The sequence below is a fragment of the Mixophyes fleayi genome, chromosome 3, assembly GCF_038048845.1.
Source record: "Mixophyes fleayi isolate aMixFle1 chromosome 3, aMixFle1.hap1, whole genome shotgun sequence".
NCBI classification, from domain to species: domain Eukaryota; kingdom Metazoa; phylum Chordata; class Amphibia; order Anura; family Limnodynastidae; genus Mixophyes; species Mixophyes fleayi.
This window is the reverse complement of record NC_134404.1, coordinates 70,015,138-70,040,059: the sequence shown is the minus strand read 5'-3', so window position 1 is coordinate 70,040,059 and position 24,922 is coordinate 70,015,138. Positions and strand designations below refer to the sequence as shown.

The 24,922-nt window shown below is 42.2% G+C and overlaps 2 protein-coding genes across 2 annotated transcripts; both read left to right on the top strand.

Moving 5' to 3' along the window:
* The first annotated feature begins 1,865 nt into the window (after positions 1 to 1,865).
* On the top strand, positions 1,866 to 13,059 carry OTOS (otospiralin). The gene is made up of 4 exons (XM_075200537.1): positions 1,866 to 1,926; positions 2,355 to 2,447; positions 4,248 to 4,274; positions 12,597 to 13,059. The coding sequence occupies exons 2-4, from the start codon at positions 2,390 to 2,392 to the stop codon at positions 12,785 to 12,787; spliced, it is 276 nt and encodes a 91-aa protein (XP_075056638.1). The 5' UTR covers positions 1,866 to 1,926; positions 2,355 to 2,389; the 3' UTR covers positions 12,788 to 13,059.
* A 4,801-nt stretch (positions 13,060 to 17,860) lies between these two features.
* Positions 17,861 to 24,710, top strand: COPS9 (COP9 signalosome subunit 9). Its single transcript, XM_075201691.1, has 3 exons — positions 17,861 to 18,029; positions 19,162 to 19,234; positions 24,552 to 24,710. The coding sequence occupies exons 1-3, from the start codon at positions 17,967 to 17,969 to the stop codon at positions 24,587 to 24,589; spliced, it is 174 nt and encodes a 57-aa protein (XP_075057792.1). The 5' UTR covers positions 17,861 to 17,966; the 3' UTR covers positions 24,590 to 24,710.
* Positions 24,711 to 24,922: the final 212 nt, after the last annotated feature.

The window sequence follows — 24,922 nt, the reverse complement described above, 5'->3', positions numbered from 1 at the left end:
AGGAGGTAATGTGGCCCCGGTATCAAATTGGGTACCGGGGCCACCCCACTATGCAGTCCAGATACTTGTTTGGTGGAATTCCGACACGTGGAGGGTTTTTAAATTATATTGTGGCCTCGGTACCAAATTGTGTACCGGGGCCACCACACTACGCAGTCAAGATAGATAGATGCGTATCATAGATAAAGTACATTCAGTGGTGTGGGGCAAATTGAAAAATATTCAAAATGCACTGACATTATCAAAAACAAGAGGTTGTCACACGCTAAAACTCCAACATGTATATGATGGAGAGGATGGAGGAGCAGCCGTATGTGTAGTGTAATGCAGACCTGTTGAAGGTTTTTTATATATTTTATTGTGGTGCCCAGTGCCCACTCCTCTACGCAGTCCAGGTACATTTATTGGTGCGATTCATAAAAGTTCAGGGTTTTTAATATATTGTGGTGACCCACTCCTCTACGCAGTCCAGGTACATTTATTGGTGCGAATCAAACAAGTTGATGGTTTTCTTATTATATATATTGTGGTGACCCACTCCTCTACGCAGTCCAGGTACATTTATTGGTGCGATTCATAAAAGTTCAGGGTTTTTAATATATTGTGGTGACCCACTCCTCTACGCAGTCCAGGTACATTTATTGGTGCGATTCATAAAAGTTCAGGGTTTTTAAGATATTGTGGTGACCCACTCCTCTACGCAGTCCAGGTACATTTATTGGTGCGATTCATAAAAGTTCAGGGTTTTTAATATATTGTGGTGACCCACTCCTCTACGCAGTCCAGGTACATTTATTGGTGCGATTCATAAAAGTTCAGGGTTTTTAAGATATTGTGGTGACCCACTCCTCTACGCAGTCCAGGTACATTTATTGGTGCGATTCATAAAAGTTCAGGGTTTTTAAGATATTGTGGTGACCCACTCCTCTACGCAGTCCAGGTACAATTATTGGTGCGAATCATAAAAGTTCAGGGTTTTTAATATATATTGTGGTGACCCACTCCTCTACGCAGTCCAGAAAGATACCTTGTTGCAACGTTTTGGACTAATAACTATATTGTGAGGTGTTCAGAATACACTGTAAATTAGTGTAAATGCTTGTTATTGAATGTTATTGAGGTTAATAATAGCCTAGGAGTGAAAATAAGCCCAAAAACTTGATTTTTAAACTTTTTATGTTTTTTTCAAAAAAAATCCGAATCCAATACCTTAAATCCGAACCGAGACCTTTCGTCAAGTGTTTTGCGAGACAAATCCGAACCTCAAAAATAACGAAAATCCGGATCCAAAACACAAAACACGAGACCTCAAAAGTCGCCGGTGCACATCCCTAGTAACTAGCAGACCCATGAGTGAGGCTGGATGTTGGTACTGGGCACAGTAGGGAGTAAAAATGATACAGACAGAAAAGACATTTGGCAAAAGTAATAATGAAGCTGCTGGGACAGGAGATCAGTGGAGAATATCAGGGTTCACAGGCTATAGATGTATATAGAGTAGAAAGAACATGGATAATCACTGGAGTCTATAGATAAATGTCTAGGGTCACTGTCATGTAAAACTAACACCATGCCTTTTTACATTCAAGTTTTCCGCTCTTATGCTAATTCTTATTTATATTATGTCATATTTTAAAATGTTCATAAATTTGCTGGTTTATTTCTATCTCAGTGTTCTATTACTCAAATCAAAAGATGCTAAGAAAAGATGTTTATAAACATTTATTTGAATTGCTCTAATACAGAGATCATTGGAGATACCAGCATATTCCCTACAGGCAGGACCTGCATAATCGTTGTTTAGTTACATTTCCAAGTAGAAAAAATGAAGCTGGCTGTGATTTTCTTAAACAACCCCCTGTTTATACAGCAGAGGCTGGGGGAGAGCTGGAAAAGGAGCACATAATCTGAGAGCAGAGGCAACAGGTAAGGAGTGCAAAGAACGTACTGATTACACTGCCGGACTGCAACAAGCAGCACAATTAAAAAGCACCAGGTAATACCCATTCCAACATAGCAATATGCTACACTAAGTAACAGAATGCAACTTCTAGGGACAGGTTTCTATTGCTAGTATTCTATATATTTCTATATGCATGCACATTCCCGTATAATTCTGTATACTAGGTTGATATGGCTAATATATTATTATATAAATCATGTGTATGGTGTAGACCACGATGGTTTTTCATATACATGCATACCCTGTCTGGTTAGTGTACAGTGTATATATATATATATATATATACACACCAATACATATACACAGTTCGTGTATACACAGCTGTTTATATTTGTAACTTAATTATGATTTGTTATTAGTATTTGTAATCCAATAATGTATCTCACATTAGAAATCGTAAACTTGTTAACAGCAAGAGAAAGAACAATGAAGCTGTTTCTTATTGGATTATATTTCTCCTGTATTCTTCTGGAAACGTTCCTTGGTAAGTCCACAAAGATATTTCCTTATTTTCCATTTAATACTGAAGCTAATTAGACATCTTGATCAGTACAGACAAACTGGTAGTTAATACATTAAAACAAGAATAAGAACAGACAAACTGGAAGTTAAAACTTTAAAACAAGACTAAAACTTGCCCGGATCCTCACAGACCACCACCATCCCACTCCATCTCGTCCCTGCAGTCCCACTTTAGAACCGTACTCTACCTTTCTATCTCCATTAATTGTGGAAAAGGGAATCGCAGAATAATGATTTGCCTGTATGTTTTATGTGGGTTTATTTACTTTTTTATTTTTATTTCTGTTAAAACATATGCGACATCATGATGTGTGACAATGTCACTGGGCACAGAAATAACTTTACATGCTGCCGAGAATCACCACTAGAGCAGAGCACCTGGATTAAAGTACTGGCAAATTAATGTCAAGTGACTTCAATATTTAACAGAATAGGAATCAAACAGATTCATAATTGACGCAGTGGACACTACCTTCTGAAGATTTGTTTTACAAAGCTTCTGTGCTCCAACCACGTCAATGACAGTTGCATGTTAATGTGAAACATGTTTTATGTTTTAAATTGTAACCACTTCCAGAAGACTAGTAGTTTCACTGGATAGTTAAAGTGCATGGTGATGTGGTCTAGAGATCACTGTAGCAGCTGGAATATCATTGATTGGAATCGAAATTCAGCTAGTTTTAAGAAGAGGAATGGAATATAGAAAATAGAGAATATGTAATAACTCTCGTTATATTACAGATATCTGCATAAATTTAGAAGTGGAATGGTTGGTATCCCTGTGCAGAAACCGATTTAAACTATCATATAAACTGTTCATCTGAATAAATTACAAATCACAAGCCAGCTAAACAAAGTCTTATTTTATTAATGCAATGTTATCTGTTGGACTTATTTCAGTAGAGTATTAACCCCACATTACTTAAGAGATATTAAGATTGACACATGCTTCAAGAAGAAACATTTGATGTGATCACAACATAGAAAGAGGAAGTCAGTAAGGTGCTGAAACCGCAGTAACATTTGATACATTAGCTGTACTTATAATTGATCTACTCATTGATGATGTTGACTAATCCCATCATGGATCAGAAGTGTTGACAATAGGATCATACGGGGAGATAGATAATTTGTGTTCTCTTACTTCGGAGGGATATTTGTATAAAAAGTGTTATGGTAATGAGACGTAAGCATTATAGCATTTTTATTAAAATGTGGCCACTAGTTATAGATGTTGTATTTTCTAGTAATAAAGCGAGATGCAGAGACAGGCACCAGGCTGAACATCACATATTTTGAAAAAAATTGGTATATTTTAATATAATCTGCACACATGGTAGGAAAACAAAATTATATGTAATCTAGTCACTTTAGCTGTTGGATATAACTAATTCTAACAGCAACTCTTAGCAAGCTCCTAAATAAAACACTAAGATAAAGTGGAGGAGCAGTCTGCTGCTCAGCTGGAGGTGTGTGTCTCTGAATACATCCTGTTTGTTCAGCTTCTACGGGAGGACGGTCAAATTCCTATATTTGCCCCAATCAGTGGAAGTGAACTGGCTGGGAATTCTGACAGGTCTGCTCCTATGCGGAGGGTGAGTGCCACGCAGTCAGAACAGACAGGGCCCTATTGTATGGTTCATAGTCCTGTGCTGTTAGGAATTCCTGCTGACATTAGAATTCTGCTCATACGTTGTGCTATGAAAGTCTCCACTGTCCGCTTCAGGCTTCTCTCATGTAAGATTTCCTTGTTTATTTTCAGATGCCAGACCAGTGCACGAGGAGGATGGTAAAGACACTTTTTATTTATACATTTTGATGAACCATTTGACATAGCAAATGTAGAAATCAATCTAGTCACAGCCTATGCATATCTAACAAACAGCATCCATAATACCTGTATAATGTAGTACAGTAATATTAAACCTAACTTAGAAAGAAAACCTTAAGCTATGTACAGCCGCAGTGATGGTGAACAGGAAACTAGCAGGTACTGCAAAGGTATACTTAATATATTTGCTCAATCATGAGCCATAAGTGGACAGGATATCTACAAAAGTCATTGCTGCCTCACAGTGTTTGATTTTGACCAGGAGTCGCAAAACAATGACTTAATTATAACTAATGATTATCTTAAATAGAGCCAATGCACATACCGGATTTAGCACTTGATAATAGTTTATCAAAATGGAAGCTGCTGGAAGCATTCCCCAGTCCTAAGTGGAGTGCACATCCATCAGGAAGGTAGCTCAGTAAAATAACACTGAATATAACTTAGATAGAAGACTCTTAAAAGTTTAGCATCTTTTATAAAGTGCTACCTCCTTGATGTATGAGCACCACAGCATCTTCTTTGGGGAAGATCTCCAGCATCTTGCATTGTCATAGGCTACATACAGATAGAGATGCCCACTCGCCACAATTTGTTTTCTTTTTTTATTGGATAATGTATTTTTACATTGGATAACACACATTTTAACAAAGTAACTGAATAAACGTTAAAGGAATGTAAGTAAACTTGACATATACAAAAGCTGCTATTTCTAAATGTATAATGAAAGAAGAGTAAGTCACTTATCCATTACCAATGTGTCAGAGTGCTGATGCATGGTTTGCCAGACTTTGATATGGGCATAAATGACTCTCTTATATGTTGCACAAGCTACGGCACTCAGGGACAGCCAGTGCATTGACTGATGTTCTGACTAATGTAAAGGTTTTTTAAGGGAGAGGACTAGGCAAACCATTATGTCAAACTAGAATTTTATTATCTTTTTCTTCTTCCAGTAGTCAATAAGTATGGGGCAGGACATCAAAGATAACCCAATGATCAGGGGCAGCTACGGTCAGAGCCACATTTATAGTGAGAGAATCTGTCAGGGGTAAGCTAGGCTCTGTGGATGATATACAGCCTATGTTATCACATAAACAAAGGTACACATTGGTAGAATCCTCTCAGTCGAATTCCTCACTTCCCTATACATCCAGGTCCTGATGCCACCTGGCCAAAAGATGAATTGTCTAAAACTTTAGACTCAAGGAGAGAGTACAGGTCACCTCTGAGTTTTTTTTTATTATGGTCCTTATGCATGTACTGTAGAAGATGACAGGGAGTTACATTGCATGGGGAAGAGGACATCAAGCATTCCTTGTGTGCTATAAAAAAAAAAAAACACCATCTATAAAAGAAGCTGGACCACAAATATTGAAACTGGTGGGTGTATGATACTGGGCTCCTGGGTGATTCTGCTGGAGCTGAAGTAAGTCGACTTTACTTCCCTGGGCCAGAAGTCTTGTCTAGGTGCAGAGCAGAAGTTATCTTACAGTGAGATGCATGGATCTAGATAGTTTGACCGTGACACTTTAGCAGCCATCATCAGCCACTCAAGTTAAATTTCCTTTAGTGCCGTTACGATTCCTAGTAAACTCAGCAAGCAGCCACGGAAGTATAATACAAATGTCTTTATTCCAGCAAAATATATAAGCAAGGATTCAGTTCCAGGAACATGCAGGTTTTCATAAACAGGTATAAGCAAAATATATAAGCAAGGATTCAGTTCCAGGAACATGCAGGTTTTCATAAACAGGTATAAGCAAAATATATAAGCAAGGATTCAGTTCCAGGAACATGCAGGTTTTCATAAACAGCTATAACTCCCAACATAAACATGAACAGGTGTGGCAGGAAGGTACACAGAAATAACAGGTTCCACAGAAAGCTAATATAGTTTGAATGCAGGGATAAGAAGGGTGAGTTACCCAATTCCAGGATGCAAAAGTCTTGTCCAGGAAGCAACCAGAGTCCAGGCAAAGTAAATGTCACAAGCAAACTTGCATAGTCCGGTAATCAGGCCAAGGTCACAACGGGAGATCAAATATCAGCAGAATCAAACTGGAACAGGAGGAACACAAGCAGCAGCCAGGTATACAAGGATGAACTGCACAGAGCACAGCTTGAGGCATGTATTTAAAGCAGTGTGACAGGTGCAGTTCTAATTAGGCATAATGCAAGGTGATTAACTCCTTCAGGCATGTAGAAAAGTTCAGGAACAGAACAGCAGCACCTCTGGTGGTATAAGGTACTGCTGCTAGATACAAATAACAAGCAGAGTTGTAACATAGCCCCCCCTTTAAGGAGCGGAATCCAGACGCCCCATACAAGCTCCCTTCAGGTTTTCCTCCTCTTCTTTTTCTTTTTATGGGATCTTCTTGAAGACACAATTGGGCTCTTCTCCAAAGGAGTACAGAGAAGACCCAATTCCTCAAAAGCAGAAGAAGAATTGGCAAGTTCCTACACTAAGTCTCTAGCATCTTCAATGAATTCACTTTCAGAGTCTGAGTCCCAGCCAAGGGTTGGGATAGGACCTTTTATTCTATTAGAAGATGGCAGTATGCCCAAAAAGCCAGTCACCAAGGTTGATGCTTGTGGAGACTGAGGTGGCATAGAGAGACCCCGATCAGGTGACTTGACTGGAGATGAAAGATATTTCTGACAGACTGCATTTATAAAGTCCATGGTGTTGTGGGTAATGGTATCATCAGATTTAAGAAGGGAAAAAGCCCAAGTCTGCGGCTCCCCTCTGAAATTCCTGATAATCGTACCAACTTGGTTAAATTGGTCAGAGAAATATCCTGGAAATTCTTCAAATTGCTTCATACAAACTTGAAGGACTAAAGCAAATTGTTTCAGGTCTCCGTCAAAGAAGGCTGGAGGAGGGTCTGAAGATTCAGAAGAAGCTTTTGGGCGTTCAGGCTCAATAGCAGACTCTGAAGAGTTCCCAGCTTGTGCAGCAGTCTCTGGAGAGTCCCTGGCTGGGACGGCAAGTTGGGCACACTTGACGAGAAGCCTGAACTGGGCACAGCACAACGACTGGATAGCACCATGAGATGCCTCAGAGCAGACGGCACCGTGAGACGCCTCAGAGCAGACGGCACCGTGAGACGCCTCAGAGCAGACGGCACCGTGAGACGCCTCAAAGCAGACGGCACCGTGAGACGCCTTAGAGCAGACGGCACCAAGAGGCAACTCGGGCTGAACCGCATGGACAGGCAACTCGGGCTGAACCGCATTGACAGGCAACCGGGGCTGAACCGCATGGACAGGCAACTCGGGCTGGACCGCATGGACAGGCAACTCGGGCTGGACCGCATGGACAGACGCCTCAGAGCAGACGGCACCGTGAGACGCCTCAGAGCAGACGGCACCGTGAGACGCCTTAGAGCAGACGGCACCAAGAGGCAACTCGGGCTGAACCGCATGGACAGGCAACTCGGGCTGAACCGCATGGACAGGCAACCCGGGCTGAACCGCATTGACAGGCAACTCGGGCTGAACCGCATGGACAGGCAACTCGGCCTGGACCGCATGGACAGGCAACTCAGGCTGGACCGCATGGACAGGCAACTCGGGCTGGACCGCATGGACAGACGCCTCAGAGCAGACGGCACCGTGAGACGCCTCAGAGCAGAGGGCACCGTGAGACGCCTCAGAGCAGATGGCACCGTGAGACGCCTCAGAGCAGACGGCACCGTGAGACGCCTCAGAGCAGACGGCACCGTGAGACGCCTTAGAGCAGACGGCACCAAGAGGCAACTCGGGCTGAACCGCATGGACAGGCAACTCGGGCTGAACCGCATGGACAGGCAACCCGGGCTGAACCGCATGGACAGGCAACTCGGGCTGAACCGCATGGACAGGCAACTCGGGCTGGACCGCATGGACAGACGCCTCAGAGCAGACGGCACCGTGAGATGCCTCAGAGCAGAGGGCACCGTGAGACGCCTCAGAGCAGACGGCACCGTGAGACGCCTCAGAGCAGACGGCACCGTGAGACGCCTCAGAGCAGACGGCACCGTGAGACGCCTTAGAGCAGACGGCACCAAGAGGCAACTCGGGCTGAACCGCATGGACAGGCAACCCGGGCTGAACCGCATGGACAGGCAACTCGGGCTGAACCGCATGGACAGGCAACTCGGGCTGGACCGCATGGACAGGCAACTCGGGCTGGACCACATGGACAGGCAACTCGGGCTGGACCGCATGGACAGACGCCTCAGAGCAGACGGCACCATGAGACGCCTCAGAGCAGAGGGCACCGTGAGATGCCTCAGAGCAGATGGCACCGTGAGACGCCTCAGAGCAGACAGCACCAAGAGGCAACTCAGGCTGAACCGCATGGACAGGCAACTCGGGCTGGACCGCATGGACAGGCAACTCGGGCTGGACCGCATGGACAGGCAACTCGGGCTGGACCGCATGGACAGGCAACTCGGGCTGGACCGCATGGACAGGCAACTCGGGCTGGACCGCATGGACAGGCAACTGGGGCTGGACCGCATGGACAGGCAACTCGGGCTGGACCGCATGGACAGGCAACTCGGGCTGGACCGCATGGACAGGCAACTCGGGCTGAACCGCATGGACAGGCAACTCGGGCTGGACCGCATGGACAGGCAACTCGGGCTGAACCGCATGGACAGGCAACTCGGGCTGAACCGCATGGACAGGCAACTCAGGCTGAACCGCATGTATGTTACAACTCAGCCTGTTATTTGTATCTAGCAGCAGTACCTTAAACCACCAGAGGTGCTGCTGTTCTGTTCCTGAACTTTTCTACATGTCTGAAGGTGTTAATCACCTTGCATTATGCCTAATTAGAACTGCACCTGTCGCACTGCTTCAAATACCTGCCTCAAGCTGTGCTCTGTGCAGTTCATCCTTGTATACCTGGCTGCTGCTTGTGTTCCCCCTGTTCCAGTTTGATTCTCCTGAATACTGGATACTGCTTCACCTCTCGTTACCTTAGACCTTGGCCATGTTACGATTCCTAGTAAACTCAGCAAGCAGCTGAGTCCAGGCAAAGTAAATGTCACAAGCAAACTTGCATAGTCCGGTAATCAGGCCAAGGTCACAACGGGAGATCAAATATCAGCAGAATCAAACTGGAACAGGAGGAACACAAGCAGCAGCCAGGTATACAAGGATGAACTGCACAGAGCACAGCTTGAGGCAGGTATTTAAAGCAGTGCGACAGGTGCAGTTCTAATTAGGCATAATGCAAGGTGATTAACTCCTTCAGGCATGTAGAAAAGTTCAGGAACAGAACAGCAGCACCTCTGGTGGTATAAGGTACTGCTGCTAGATACAAATAACAGGCAGAGTTGTAACAAGTGCACCTTTATATAGACCCAGTCTTCTGGTTCAGTGGAATGGTGTGGTTGGTCTGTCATTCCCAACGGTGCATGGAAAAGCTTTATACTTTTGATTAAGACCTGCAAAATTAATCAGAAAATTGCAAACACAAACTGACTATTAGGATATTTAAAAATATAAATCAACGATCTACTACTGTAAAGTACTTATTTTCTGGCAGAATACCAAAAGTATTGCTACAGAACTGGGTTTAGTACAGGGACGATAGGTAACACTAATTTCTCTTTATCTCTAAGACATTGTAAAAAACCTTGCATTTTTACCTGGCTTTGTGGTAGGATATATTTGAGAACTACAGTCAGCCATAGAGGGAATATTTTAGTATATCAGATATCATACAGTAATTAACATTGCCAGTGGCTGTGGAGTCCTCAGGTTAGAGTGGAATATCACTATTAGCAGAAGTGGGAATAGTGATTTAACAAGGTCCTGTGTACCAGGAGAAGAGCGTGATCATGCACAGAGATCCCTACAAGGAGAAATCAGGGATGGCTGCGACAGAGGCTGGAGTCCAGTTGCATGGTAAAGACTGGAGGCAATCCAATCTTTGACTTTACAGGCTTACACAGCTAGAGTTCAAAGAAACTGACAGCTACAAAGACTATGAATGTTTCTGGCAGATAGAGAAAACAAATTGTTTGACCTATAAGACACTTATATATATCCTCTCTTCATAGCTTCTCTGTCCCTCTCTACAAATATGAGTTAAGGTTATATAATCACTATCTCTCTACTGGTTTAGAGTGGTCCTCGCTTACCCTATCCTTCCTCTCTCTCCCTCATCCCCTCCCCCCACCATAGCCCCTTATATGTTTTTCCCGATTCAATTTGTCATAAGTTATATTAAATAACAGAAAGTATTGGATTACATTTCTTTTTATGCAAATATCTGTTTTAATATTCAATATATAACTTCAAGGGACAGAATTACTGTAGTTGCTGGAAGCAGAAGGTAGGAAGTGGTGCAGGCTACAAGTGACGGTAGATACTGGAATCCAAAGGATGTCCAAATGTGCTCATATGGACTAAATCCAGGAAAAGGTCAGGAACTCAGGATAAATGCCATATTCTGTGGCTCTTGATTTTGCAGGGGAAACCAGGAAATGGGAGAATTGTGTGCAGAATATTATTGCACAGTACAGTTGAATCTGGAAAAAAAAGGGCACATGAATCCTGGACCCAAAATCAGGAATACAAAATAATGACAAGCAGGGTCCAGTAACATGGATTATACATACAGGACCAAGTCATAAACTACAAACCTGGAGCAGGATGCATAGCCTGGAACTCAGCAATAATTTGAAATTGACTACAGTGCCAGTGCCAGACTTTGAAAGGCTAGATAACAGGTGCAGCTGGTTAGTTACTGGAGCAAGAAGCAGGGCTCAATAACTATAAAGCTGCTGGATTAGCAAAAGTCCAGGAAACAGAAGCTCTATTGGATTTAATGAGGCATTCCAAAAACAGTCAAAAATCTGCAGAGACCAGAACTCCACGCCTTGACAAATGTACTACAGGTGAACTGGAATAATGACTATTGAAAATGATAACATGTCCAGCATCACTGGCCTTATGCGCTATTCAGCTTTCATCCTTCATGGGTATTGCTGCACTCTAGGAAGGCTCTTGGTAGGATCAGTGTAGCTGTATTTCTCAAAACTTATTTATACGTAGGGACCATAAGGTACTTGGACTAGGATATGTTTCTAAAGATTTCTTTGTTCTGGATTTTGTAAAGGACTATCAGTCTTTTGTTACAGTTAACACTGGATAAGTTCTATGGTCATACTCTTAACTCGAACCACCAGGCTGGCTAGCTGCAGTCAAACTGTTAGCATAACTACTGAACAAATTGGTGACCATATTGCACTGACATGATTGTTGAGGCTCTGCAGCAAACAACTGTATTACTCCTGCATTATTGGGTCAAATGATGATCCAACACACACAGTGATGGGGCGATCAGTAGCCAACTCCCATCTGCCATTACTGATCAAGTAAGATGGGATTTTGATCAGACCTGATCAGCCCACACAAGGTACATATTGGAGTGTGGGCATCTTATATTTGCTATTACATTCTGTAGTCTAATGTTCACCTTGTATTGGGGTAGAGGAACGCACTACGAAAAGTGATCACCCCTTTAAAGATAAGGGCTTCATTATTTGATTCTGTCTGACCCTGGTAAATTCTGCACATTTTATCTTACGCAATATTGAATAAACACATAATAATCTGTTATTGAACTAAATACCAAGTGAAAAGATGGTAGGACTGAAGGAAGTCTAGGTTACACAAATAATGTAAAATAATATATGGATGCTATTATAAGGACAAATGCAATAAATAAACAATAAAAGAGGGTGTTTTGATGGCATATATTTATATTTATTTGTCCCTGAGAAAGCAGAAAGTATCTGTTGAATATTGCACATTTTACATTCAGGTACTTCATTTGTTTAGTGAACAATTAACAGTCCTCAGCAGATAAGGGGGTATATTTACTAAACTGCGGGTTTGAAAATGTGAAAATGTTGCCTATAGCAACCAATCAGATTGTAGTTGTCATTTAATAGAAAGTACTAAATAAATGATAACTAGAAACTGATTGGTTGCTATAGGCAACCAATCAGTTTCAAGCCCGAAGTTTAGTAAATATACCCCACGGTGTCCTTCCATGGTGTTTCTGTAGTCTATTATCTTGAGGCACATCCTACATCATTGTGGGTGACATTTTAGCCAACAAATTGAGCTGAATATTGATATACTGCCCTAGTTGTGTACTATCTGTTCCTTTCGTGTTTATATATTTATAAGTAATTATATACATATGTAAACCAGTATGACATCATACTGCCTTGAATATGTTTTGAAAACTTCATGTTCTTTTTTTTTCAGACCCCTTTCTGGAAGCCCCTGCCCACCCTTACTGGCCCTTTTCTACCTCGGATTTCTGGCAGTACGTGGACCATTTCCGATCAATGGGAGCATATGATAGAATCAATGATCTCGCTCACACCTTCTTTGCTCACTACCCCATCGAAGAAACCCTGGGATACACCAGCCCCAACCATGACCATGACCATTAGACAGCCATTTTTAATTAATCTCCTTGCCTCTAGCATAGCTGTATATATATAAAACCTTTCTAATCTGAAGTATCAAGAACGCTAACAAAGTATGTTTCAGCTTGCTTGGTGTGAGCGCAACGAGTTTGTCCTACAATTACTGTGTTGAGAACTCTATGCTTTATCGAAGTGTCTTCTTCCAGCCTGTGATGTTGTTGATATTGTAACAGTAACACCTTTTTTGCTGTAAAAAATAACTAATCTACCTACAGTATATTTTTGAGCAATAAAAAGATGGCTATGGAATATGATTATTTCTGCAAAACTCTTTGTGCTTCTAAAGATTTTGTATCATGCATACTGCTTATCACACTAGTCAAACAAGTTTTAGAGCGCCAGACTATATTTTCTTTTGTTTGCACGAATACAGTAGTCTTACTCAGAGCCGTAACTTAGAATTCTAGTGCCCTGGGCGAGAAAGACAAATGCCGCCCCCCTAGCCCTCAATTTTAACCAAATTAACCTAAAATATTCCTAAATTGCGCCCCCCTTCAGCGTTGCGGCCTGGGCGGTCGCCCCTGTCGCACAGCCCTAGTTACAGCCCTGGTCTTACTTGTTCTGTCTGCACTTTTTCAAATGATTTTATTCTCTTGCACACATTTCATTAATTTAAAGAAGCACTACTTTGGTTTCACTGATCTCTAATCAATAACTGGTACAGTTGGATTTAATGGGCTGTACAAAGATATTCTTCAAATGTTGGAAGAGTAATTCTTAGGGCTAGATTTACTAAGCTGCGGGTTTGAAAAAGTGGGGATGTTGCCTATAGCAACCAATCAGATTCTAGCTGTCATTTTGTAGAAAGTGCTAAATAAATGAAAGGTAGAATCTGATTGGTTGCTATAGGCAACATCCCCACTTTTTCAAACCCGCAGCTTAGTAAATCTAGCCCTTAGTGTCAAAAGTATGCGATTTATTACTCACTAGTGAGCAATTGCACAAATGTGTATATGGGACTTATCATCCAGAATGCTGGGGACATGGGTTTTCCATTTCAGTTTTTTTATTAAAATCTGGAGCATCATGCTTAACTTGGTATATTTAACGCCTGCAAGACTCTTCACGCATAATCCACCTACATCGGAATGTTTAACCCTCGGTTGATTCAAAAAGATGTTTTTATGTTTAATATTATTGCTTTGATATCCTGCTTAAGGCAGTGATAGTTGTTCATTTAAATGTGGAATTCGCTTACTTTCATGATCCGAGTTCTCAGAAGGGGAATGGTTTGGTCAATGTCTACAAATATGGTGAAAAGTAGTGTGCAACAGAATGAACAGCCTTGGACCCACATAGAAATTCAGCTGAGTAGAATTACTTTGTATTATCATAAAAAATTATAACTATAAAACGATCTAAGCTTCAATTATCAGGTTTGATTTTATTGTTTATGTTTCCTAGATTCTTATTTTACGTTCTCAAAATTGACTTTATCGGTCATCCTCTCTTTTCCGCTTTATACCTCCTTAAATCCCCTGCACTTTTCCACCTGTTTGCCTTTTTATGAGCTGTTTCTGCTAACCATGCGAAACTTCTGCTTGTTTTTAAATTTATGTTCCACACATCTCCTCATCAGTGGATCCTCTACTTTCTCCTCACACTTTATATTTCACTTGTCTCCTTATCCTTTAGATCAGTGATGGGGAAAACTGTAATACTTCAAGGACCGCATGAGCGTCCCTCCATCCTTCAAAAGTACTGCACATTATACTATATGTCAAGAATTAAAAAAACAGCACCAAAACAACCTCTGTACTATATATCACTCATCCCCAAAATTTCACCATATGCCACAAAATGCAACCACGAGCACTCAAACCAACGCTTGCCACAAATGCCACCCATATATCACATATACTCCAAAACTCACTCACATGCCATTCAGACCTCACCATATAAAACTCAGACCTCCACTCATGACAGAGCTCCCCACATGCTCCTCAGACCTCTCCATATGCCACCCACATACCACTTAGACATCCCCACATGCCACCCTGACCACCACACATGCAAAACAGTCCTTTCCAAATGCCGCTCAAACTTCCTCACTTACTATTTAGTCTAGTAACCTTCAGTCAAAATACCTGTCTTTAGTCCAGACCCTGCAGAGGAAGGAGAGCATGTTTTGCAGAATACACTACATGCCCTCCTCCTCCTCGGATGGGGTGTGTTGCATGACCATCCAGCAGTGAGCAGAGGAGGTCACGTACTGTGGGAGCCATTGTGACTTATCCTGAACCTCCTGTTCATTCTTATTCTCTGCTCTATAAGAAAGCATACAATAAGTCAGAACGGAGCAACGAGCTGGCAGCCCACCTGTTGCCCCCCACTGCTTTAGATCGTAAGCTTGTTTAGGCAGGGACTTCCATACCTTTTGTTTTGGTGCATGTTATTGCTTTGTAATTTAACCTCTCAATATTGTACAGCGCTATATAAAAAAAATTGGTGCTTTACAAATAATAATAATATACAAATAGTAATAGTAGGTTACTGTACGATGGGGCACTTGGTGATAATGTCTGTGTGTGTAACATTACCACTTAGCAGCATCATCTATTTACTATTTTTTCTATTTGGAACTTTCTGGATAACAGATTTTCAGATAATTGGTCCCATATATATTTATTGATATAAGTCATACTAGCTTTCAGTGTGTTTTTATACCTCTCTAACCTTTTTTACCTAAAATAAAAAAGTAGACAAGAATGAAAATAAGTCTGATCACATTATAGTTCAAATACAGGAACTATGAGAACTAGTGAGTTTAAAGCTTGTACTTCCACTTAGAAAGTGGTGATAGTGCAAGCCAGGTGCTACTACATGCAGTGTTTCCCGACTCTCCTACTCCTCTCTTTTAGCTCTAGCCGACAACTCAGGACGGGGTGAGCAGAAGGCCCTGTAACAGGCCACATGTGATTGGTCCTCCAGCTCACGAACCTCCCTCTTCGCCATTTTAAGTTGATTGACAAAATTTAAACCCTGTGGAAAAACGGCTGCGTGTGGCATCCCCAGGAGGGAGGAATAAGGCTGCACTTCCTTTTACTAGGTGGTCGTGCAACTTTGATATACTGTACAAATCTTCTGGCACATCATAGAGGGTTTAATATTCATGTGAAGGAGGTCTCAGGCAGACATGCAAATAAATAATAACTGTAATAATTTCTCCATTAGAATGCACCTACCACTAGTAGAATACACTGCAAATTACTCCCTTTCATGGTAGTGTTAAGAATTGATGCACTGGTCTTTCTGGACAATTTCAGCTAGTAAAAAAAAAATTTATCATAAGTTAATTCAATAGCTGCATCCTGTCACCAGGGAGTGATGCAGCTCTATGAATGCTGTGCTTTTGTAGCAGAGCACTAGTGTTCACAAAGCCCCTGTGATATCATTCTAAGTCTTGCCAAAAATTACAATAACTTTTATAAATCACTTCTTTGTTAACCTATTTGGGTAAATTTATGAAAACTCTGACACAAGGAAAGGTTGCAAAAAAAAAGGCACACTCTGCATCATATTTAGAAAAATTGTTGGCATAATTTTCATAAAAGTTTGGCTTGTTTAAAGTGTGCTGTACTAAACCCAGCAACAATGATGTAATACCCTATCACAACAGCACCAAACACAGCAGCAATGATGTAATATCCTATCACAGCAGCACCAAACACAGCAGCAATGATGTAATACCCTATCACAGCAGTACCAATGATATGATACCCTGTCACAGTATGCTCCATGGCATGTAAGGGATATGTAGAGATCTGACAGTATGTGGGAAGGTTTGATTGTCATGTAAGGGGCATTTATGACTTTTTTTTTTATCTCCACTTCAACACTTCCCTCCACAGTGAATGTGGATGCAGTAGCAGCATGAGCTACTCTGAAGAGACTAGAGGGTAAATGTATCATACTCCGGTTTCTTCAACTCGCGGGAGTTCGGCGAGATGACAGCTAAAATTTAAAGCGCAACTGTCTTGTAAAGGCAAGTTTCCCTTTACAAGGCAGCGCCGCTTTAAATTTTAGCTGTCCTCTCGCCGAACTCCCGCGAGTTGAAGAAACCGGAGTATGATACATTTACCCCTAGGAGGTATATTTACTAAACTGCGGGTTTGAAAAAGTGTAGATGTTGCCTATAGCAACCAATCAGATTCTGGCTACCATTTATTTGGTACATTGTACAAAATGATATTAGAATCTGATTGGTTGCTACAGGCAATATCTATTTTTTCAAACCCGCAGTTTAGTAAATATACCTCTAGATGTCATTACATGCAATTTGTGTCAAGATCCCTGCAATGTAAAACTCTGCGTAATATGCCAGTGCTTTATACATAAAAACATAATAAGTTGAAAAATGCATTTAATCAAAGAGGCACCTATCTGTAATAACATATCAGACTACATTTTAGATAAGTGTTACAAGCTATAACAAATCTTGACAATAATGCAGGAAGGATCTGTGGGCTGTATGTTGCCTATCACTGGACGAAGTGACACACACTGTTTTACCAAAATGTTTGTAATAAACATAACCAGTGGTGGTGCAATGGTGTAAATAAATTACAACCACAGGAAGCCAACCAAATACAGATTACAACAAATTTACTTAGTATATCAAAATGTTAGCATTACACAAGATAAATATATATAATAAACCTCCTGGTAAGGAACATGACTCAAGCAGTTTAATAAACTATGAAAAACAAAATGCTTAATTAGTGGCTAGACTGGTTACAAATTATATATATATATATATATATATATATATATATATATATATATATATATATATATATATATAAAACGTGTGTACTTAATTCGTTTAAATCACTTTTGATAGTAATACACATGAAAACTCTAATATACAACAAAATTCCCTGTAGTGTCTGTACACACATTTCCACTGCTTAAAATATACATCTTCAACTGCACACCTAATTACACGCCGGAAGTGGGGCTGCAGTGTACACCCACCAACATCCCGGAAGTGGGGCTGTAGTGTACATCCACAACCATCCCGGAAGTGGGGCTGTAGTGTACACCCACAACCATCCCGGAAGTGGGGCATTGGACGTACTTCTCCTATTACTGTTTACTTGTTCTTGGTGGGTGACTCGGAAGTGAGATCTCTGTGTTAGAAATGAAGCCGGCGGTGGATGAGATGTTCCCGGAGGGCGCTGGTCCATATGTGGATCTGGATGAGGTGAGTGGGGCGCAGCTCATGGTGCTTATTGGCTGTAGTTATAATGTACCCCAGTAGTACTGTGGAGCTGCCCTGCCAGCTTGAGACTTGTTCCACAAGAGCTGGAGAACCACAGCTTGCACAAGATTTACATTTACATCGGTATCAGCTTCATGATTTATTTCAGTCCAAGAACAATTATATATGGCTTTAAAGAGTAAATGTTTCAGTGATGGCTGCCCTACCCCCTCCATTATGCCTTTTATTGACAGACAGACAGACAGACAGGCAGACAGACAGGCGGCGTTGTTGTTGTTTACTAGCAACGTGCTGCAGACAGGAGCAGCAGTGATGGACCCGCTAGATATCCAGGATATCGGACTGTAGACTAGTGATTATTTGGGACTAGTGTTGTTTGGGTACAATTATCCTTTATAGAGGAACACCAACATGATTACAGATGATGGAACAGGAACCTGCCTTAACTCCAGCCGTTCGTCTGATACTCACTCTACTGTACAAGGCTGAAATTGGCTTATTTGGCCACCCTACTTGTTCACTTTTGATTCCTGATCCAGTTTATTTCAAGTGAATGCTGAATGGATACAATTGATAATATGCAAACATGAACCAGTTAGGATGGATCCAGGCAGCATTTCTACTTCATATATACTCGCTTCCCTAACTGTATGTCATCTAGCATTGACATGGTTAGCATATTGGCGACAGGTATACAGTACTAGAACCTGTGTTCTGGCTCCAAAAGCAGAATGTAAGCTTTACTTTGCAGGGGGGCTCTGCCTCAACAATTCTGTGTATAACGCTGCATATAATTGCATGGTTTAAAATGTACATTTCAAGAACTTATGATGGGAGAAATCCATGTGTCATTTTTTTCCTTCATACAAAATTTGTTTATGTGTGAATAATTAGTGCATAGAAATGTGTGCAGAAGTGGTTGATTTCTAATTGGAATTAAAGAATATCTCCAGCTAAAAAAGGGAGACCTTATATTAATATATATCCTTGGGAATTTGAACTTCGTCGTTATGCAATTTGGGTCAAAACATTTTTTAGGTTGAGTTCTTCTTGATTGCTGTATTAGAAACAAAATAGCAACATACATGGCCTCTGATTTTTTATATTGCTACAGGCTGGCGGAAGCTCAGGGCTTCTGATGGACCTAGCTGCAAATGAGAAGGCTGTGCATCTAGACTACTTCAACGGTAGGTGATTGCCAATAATACTTTTTTTGCATTTGTATTTCACTGCCATAATGCTCACTAAGAGGGTGACATAAGAATGTGATTATTAAAGGCATGAAAAGCACAACAATCCTTATCAGTTGCCATTAATTATTTGTGGCTTCTTAAATTGGAAGCAAGGCAGGGTACACACTACTGTGTTTTTAGCCAATCATCCGCTAAACGAGCGTTCAGACCGATATTGCATTAGTGTGTACACTTAGACGATGAACGATATTCGTTCCAAAGCACCGGCCATCGTTTGCTTTGATTGCTCAGCCGGGTTGGGTATGGTATCTAATGCTGGGGATACCGACACCCAATACCACTACAAAAGAACACCGAAGCGGGTATTGAACAAACTTATTAAAATATACACTTACCTTCTCCCTGACGCAGGACATCCCCAGGGTCACTGCTCTGAGACTACTGTTAAATCCGAAGAGGCTTGATGCCGGCGCTGCATTGTGACTATTAACGTCACAATGCAGTGCTGGCATCCAGCCAAATCTCCTTCAGCTATGGAACAAAATCCTCCAATTCTGCAGTGTGTATGCACTCACGGTCAGGCTCTCCATAGAGTTTACAGAATCATGATCAGCCGACTGTTATGTACATGCTCTCTGTTATTTTTCTAACTTCTGTCTATTCTTTACAGCCATGTCTTAATATTATTATTATTATTTATTTATAAGGCGCCACAGATTCCGTAGCGCCAGCTACAGAAGCATGTAACAAATAGATGAGGTAATACATGTCAGCAGCACAGATGAGTGTTAGTAATGCTATGGGGACTCACACAGAGTGCAGCAAAAGACGTGACAGGACGTTCCAGGGACAGGAGACAGATGTGGGACAATAGGTAGAGAGGACCCTTCCCGCAAGGGCTTACATTCTAAAGGGAGGGGTGATGAGAGACAGTAGGACCAACTGGAAGAAAAAATTTAGATGGCAGACGAAGAAGAAAGGATGGATAGAATGGTTAGGAGGTGATAGGATAAGCGAGCTTGAAAAGGTGAGTTTTGAGTGAGCGTTTGAAGGACTGAAGGTTGGGGGAGAGTCGAGTCAGACAAGGTACGAAGTTCCAAAGATTTCACAGCAGAAGTCTTGGAGGCGAGCATGGGAGGAGGTAATAAGGGGTGAATCGAGGTGGTGGTCAGAGGTGGAGCGGCGTGGCCGGTTAGATATGTACCTCGTGACAAGGCCAGATGTAAGGGGGAAAAGTGTTGGTAAGGGCTTTGTAAGTGAGGGTAAGGACCTTAAACTGAATTCTGAAACGGATAGGGAGCCAATTAAGAGATTTACGCAGAGGAGAAGCGGAAGAAGTGCGGTGTGAGTGGAAGATGAGCCTAGCCGCAGCATTCTGTATGGATTGAATGTCAGAAGTGCGAGAGCGAGGAAGACCAGTGAGAAGGAGGTTGCAATAGTCGAGACGAGAAATGATGAACGAATGGACTAGGATTTTGATTTCTTCCTAAAAGAGGAAGGGACGGATTTTCGTAATGTTACTGAGGCAGGGTTTGACGAGGGACTGGATATGAGGAGTAAAGCTGAGGGCTGAAACAAGGGTGACTCCAAGGCAGCGGGCTTGGATGACAGGAGAAAGAGTGATGTTGTCAACCAGGAGGGAGATATTAGGAGGGATAGCAACATTGGCAGGAGGAAAGATGATGAGCTCGGATTTGGAGATGTTGAGGTTCAGGTAGCGCTGTGACATCCAGGTAGTTACAGCAGAGAGACAGCTAGATAACTGGGTTAGGACAGCGGGAGAGAGGTCAGGAGAGGAATGAAAGATTTGCGTGTCATCAGCATAGAGGTGGTATTGGAGGCCAAATGATTGAATGCATTTATCAAGAGAGGTGGTGTAGAGAGAAGAGCAGAGGGCCAAGGACAGAGCCTTGTGGGACTCCAATAGAAGGGGAAGAGCGGGGGAGGAAAAGCCAGAAACACACACTGAAAGAGCGGCCTGAGAGATAGGAGGCAAACCAGGAGAGCACTGTTTCACGAAGACCTTTGGAGTGAAGGGTGGTGGGAAGTAGAGAATGATTGACGGTGTCAAAAGCAGCAGAGAGGTCGAGGAGTACAAGAAAGGAGAAGTGACCATTGGACTTAGCTGAGAGCAAGTTATTTGTTACTTTAATGAGGGCAGTTTTGGTTGAGTGAAGGGGACGGAACTAAGACTGGAGAGGGTCAAAAAGAGAGTGGGAAGAAAGAAAGTGGGTCAGACGATTGAAGACCATTCGTTAGAGAATTTTAGAAGCAAAGGGAAGCAGAGATATTGGGCGATATTTGGAGAGAGAGGATGGGTCAAAAGAAGGTTTCTTGAGAATAGGAGAGATGAGAGCATGCTTGAAGGCCGAGGGGGAAAATACCAGTGAGGAGAGAGAGGTTAAAGAGGTGAGCAAGGTGACGACAGGCATTGGAAGAGAGGGAGCGGAGGAGCTTGGAGGGGACAGAATCGAGAGGACAGGTTGTAGAAGAAGAGAAGAGAGAGGATCTCGGGCACAGTTACAGGTGGGTAGGAGCCAAGGGTGGCAGAGTGAGTGATACAGAGGACAGGTGGGGGGGGGGGGGCGGGGAAAGTCTGACTAGAACAGATATCCTTGTGTATAGAGTCAATTTTGTCTTTGAAGTAGGGGGAAAATTCAAGAGCGGTGATGGATGAGGGAGGGAGGAGGTGGGGAGGATGCAGTAGAGAATTAATGGTAGAAAAGAGGCGCCTGGGTTTATTGGACAGGGAGGAGATGAGGGGAAATGGGTTTGTTTGGCAAGAGAGAGGGCACAATAGTAGGAGGAAAGGATGAATTTATAGTGGGTGAAGTCAGCAATGGAGCGGGATTTCCTCCATTAGCGTTCAGAGCAGTGGGAGCTCTTTTGGAGCAGACAAGTAAGAGGGGAGGATTAGGGTTGGGGTTTAGATTGGGATGAATGGGGGTGGCAGGGGCTGCAGTATCAAAGGCAACAGAGAGTGTGGTGTTGTAAAGAGAGACGGCAGCATTGGGACATGATAGGGAACAAATGGGAGCAAGTAAGAGAGAGGACGCAAAGATGATGGGGTCAATGCTGTTGATGGGACGCAGCTTGCAAGCGAATTTGGGTGGGAGGAGTGGGGCAAGGGGTAAAGAGAGGGTAAAGAAAAGGAGATTGTGGTCAGAGAGGGGGTTGACAGAATTGGAGAAGTTGGAGATGTCACAGAGATAGGAGAACACTAGGTCTAGGGAGTGACCATCACGGTGAGTGGGAGAGGCCATGGAAGGAAGTGAGAGTGAGGTAATTAGAGGCAGCAGTAGTAATAGGTGAGTCGGTATGGATGTCAAAATCCCCAATAATAATAGTGTGAAGATCAGAAGAGAGGAAATGGGAAAGCCAGGCGACAAAGTTATAAAGAAATTGAGATGAATGGCCAGGGGGATGATAGATGCAACACGAAGGTGGAGAGTGGAGAAGAGGCAGATGGAGTGAACTTCAAAGGAGGAGAAGGAGAGGGAGGGTTCAGGAGGAATAACACTGAAGGTGTAGCCAAGAGACAGTAGAACACCTACACCACCTCCTTGGTGGTCCCCAGAACGGGGACTGTGGGAGGAGAGCCCCCTGTGGGAGAGTGAAGCGGGGGAAGCTGTATCAGAGGGGGAGATCCACGATTCTGTAAGGGCCAGGAGACCGAAGGAATGGGAGAGGAAGAGGTTATAAATGGGAGTAGGTTTGTCGCACACAGATCTTGCATTCCAGAGTGCAAAGGAGAGGGGAAGGTGAGTAAGAGGACTGATGGAAATAAGGATATTGGATGTTTGAGGGAGACAGCGTGATATGTGGTAGAGGGGGGGGGGGGGGAGCGACGGGATAGAGGGAATAGGCTTGGGTCTGTAGTATGGAGTAGTGATGTGGGGAGCCATGAGGGGGAAGTGCTGAATGGAGAGTAATAAGGTACAGGAGATGTAGTAATTGAGGCCTTGCAGAGTTATGAAATAGGAGAGAAATATTGCGTGGAAAAGACAAATGAGAGGATGGCAAAGGTAAGGACTGTAACAGGTTAGAAGTGAGGTGAGGATAGAGAGCAGGACAGGTGAGTAAAGTGAGAGACTGTAGAAGTAGTAGGAGTGTGAAGAGGAAGAAAAGATGTAAAAGGATCAGCAAGGGAATTGGAAGTAATTAGGACAGAAGAGATAAGGGATAAGTGGGTAAGAAACCGTAAGACAGTGACATAGGGCAGGAGTGGAGAGAGATTGTAAAACATTAGCCACAGTGGAAGGTGCACTGAGGTAGCTGTGTATAAACAGTGTGCAAGGGAGTTGTTTATTACGCCCTGGGATATGACACAAAGCTGCTGTCTTCATAGAATTGTTTCCCAAGAAGGGAACAGAGCAGAGATGTGCTGCATCGCAGGGCCACAAATAATTGTTAATACTTGTAATGTTTCTGCATTGACTATAATGGCAAGATAAATGTGCATAGCATGCTATCGAATAGGACCTGCTCCTTTCCAAAAAATGTAGCAAAAAGCATATGGTGTATGTGTAAAAACACCTGATCATAATAATATAATGGCAAACCTGAAAAATATATCAGTGTGTATAGTAAATATTGCAGGAGGTTATTTACAAGCCTGTAATGTACATAGCCCCAGTTCTGTGAGGCAGCAATGCTAGCCACTGTGCCAAGTCACATAAAATGCAAAATGTGTATACTCTACACTATCCTTTATTATTTGTGAAATGTAAACTTCTAAATGAGGCAAAAATGATTGCTGTAACGTGCACTGCTGCCAACTGCAGGTTGTAAATGGTAACTTGGAAAGTGTGGTACATTTTCACATAAATTTAGCAGCATTGTAACGCATGCATGAAGACGCATTCAAACACATTTATGAAGGACTTAGTCAGCATTTCAATCAAATGTGTTCAAAGTGATGATCTGCGATTGTAAGGTTTCGGCATTGACTATAAGGGTAAGATAAATGTGCCTAGCATGCCAGTGAATAGGACATGCTCCTTTCCAGAAAATGCAGCAAAAATCATCTGTGTACTACCGAAGACTTGTGTTTGTACTTTTCAGACAATTGAGTGGAGATGCATTTTTAGAGTATAAGTATTGATTGACAAACGCAAAAAATGACCACCCCGTGTGATAATTAAGCAACCTGTGGCTTCCTGCGTCTGACTAGCAGGACATGCTAGGATTACAGTTCTGTAATCATTGGTGTGCCACATGTTGCCTACCTCTGGCAATGCTTGTGGCCTCATTGGTCAGGATCTTATGGCATATGTGATCTGTGCATTAACTCTGATATCCTCTTTTGCAGATTTTGGAGACCTGTTTGATGATGATGACATCCAGTAATTTCTATCTTCATATGCTCATAATATTTTGAGGCCAGATGGAGAACATATGTCCACATTTTGTTTAAAGATTTTATGATTTATTTATATTAGCTGTGTAAATAAAACTATCTTTCCCTGTGGATGTGTAAAAGTGTAAATATGTTTAGAATTTCCTTATTTAAGGTGATGAATATGGATACATTCTAGTCTGCAGCAGGGAGACAGTAATTATTCTTTATTTCTGAAAGATAACAGAGGAAATTTTATAACAACTGTATAAGGGATACATAAGGAAAAATAAAATATAGATTTGGGTATTGGGGAAGGGGCGAGAAGGGGATAATATGTTCTC

What these genes read in the sequence shown, in the direction of transcription:
- OTOS (XM_075200537.1), top strand. Translation starts at nt 2,390, where the DNA reads ATGAAGCTGTTTCTTATTGGATTATATTTCTCCTGTATTCTTCTGGAA. An exon ending in TCTTCTGGAAACGTTCCTTG is followed by an intron (nt 2,448 to 4,247) that starts GTAAGTCCACAA and finishes GTTTATTTTCAG; the next exon opens with ATGCCAGACCAGTGCACGAG. An exon ending in ACCAGTGCACGAGGAGGATG is followed by an intron (nt 4,275 to 12,596) that starts GTAAAGACACTT and finishes TTTTTTTTTCAG; the next exon opens with ACCCCTTTCTGGAAGCCCCT.
- COPS9 (XM_075201691.1), top strand. Translation starts at nt 17,967, where the DNA reads ATGAAGCCGGCGGTGGATGAGATGTTCCCGGAGGGCGCTGGTCCATAT. An exon ending in CATATGTGGATCTGGATGAG is followed by an intron (nt 18,030 to 19,161) that starts GTGAGTGGGGCG and finishes ATATTGCTACAG; the next exon opens with GCTGGCGGAAGCTCAGGGCT. An exon ending in GCATCTAGACTACTTCAACG is followed by an intron (nt 19,235 to 24,551) that starts GTAGGTGATTGC and finishes CCTCTTTTGCAG; the next exon opens with ATTTTGGAGACCTGTTTGAT.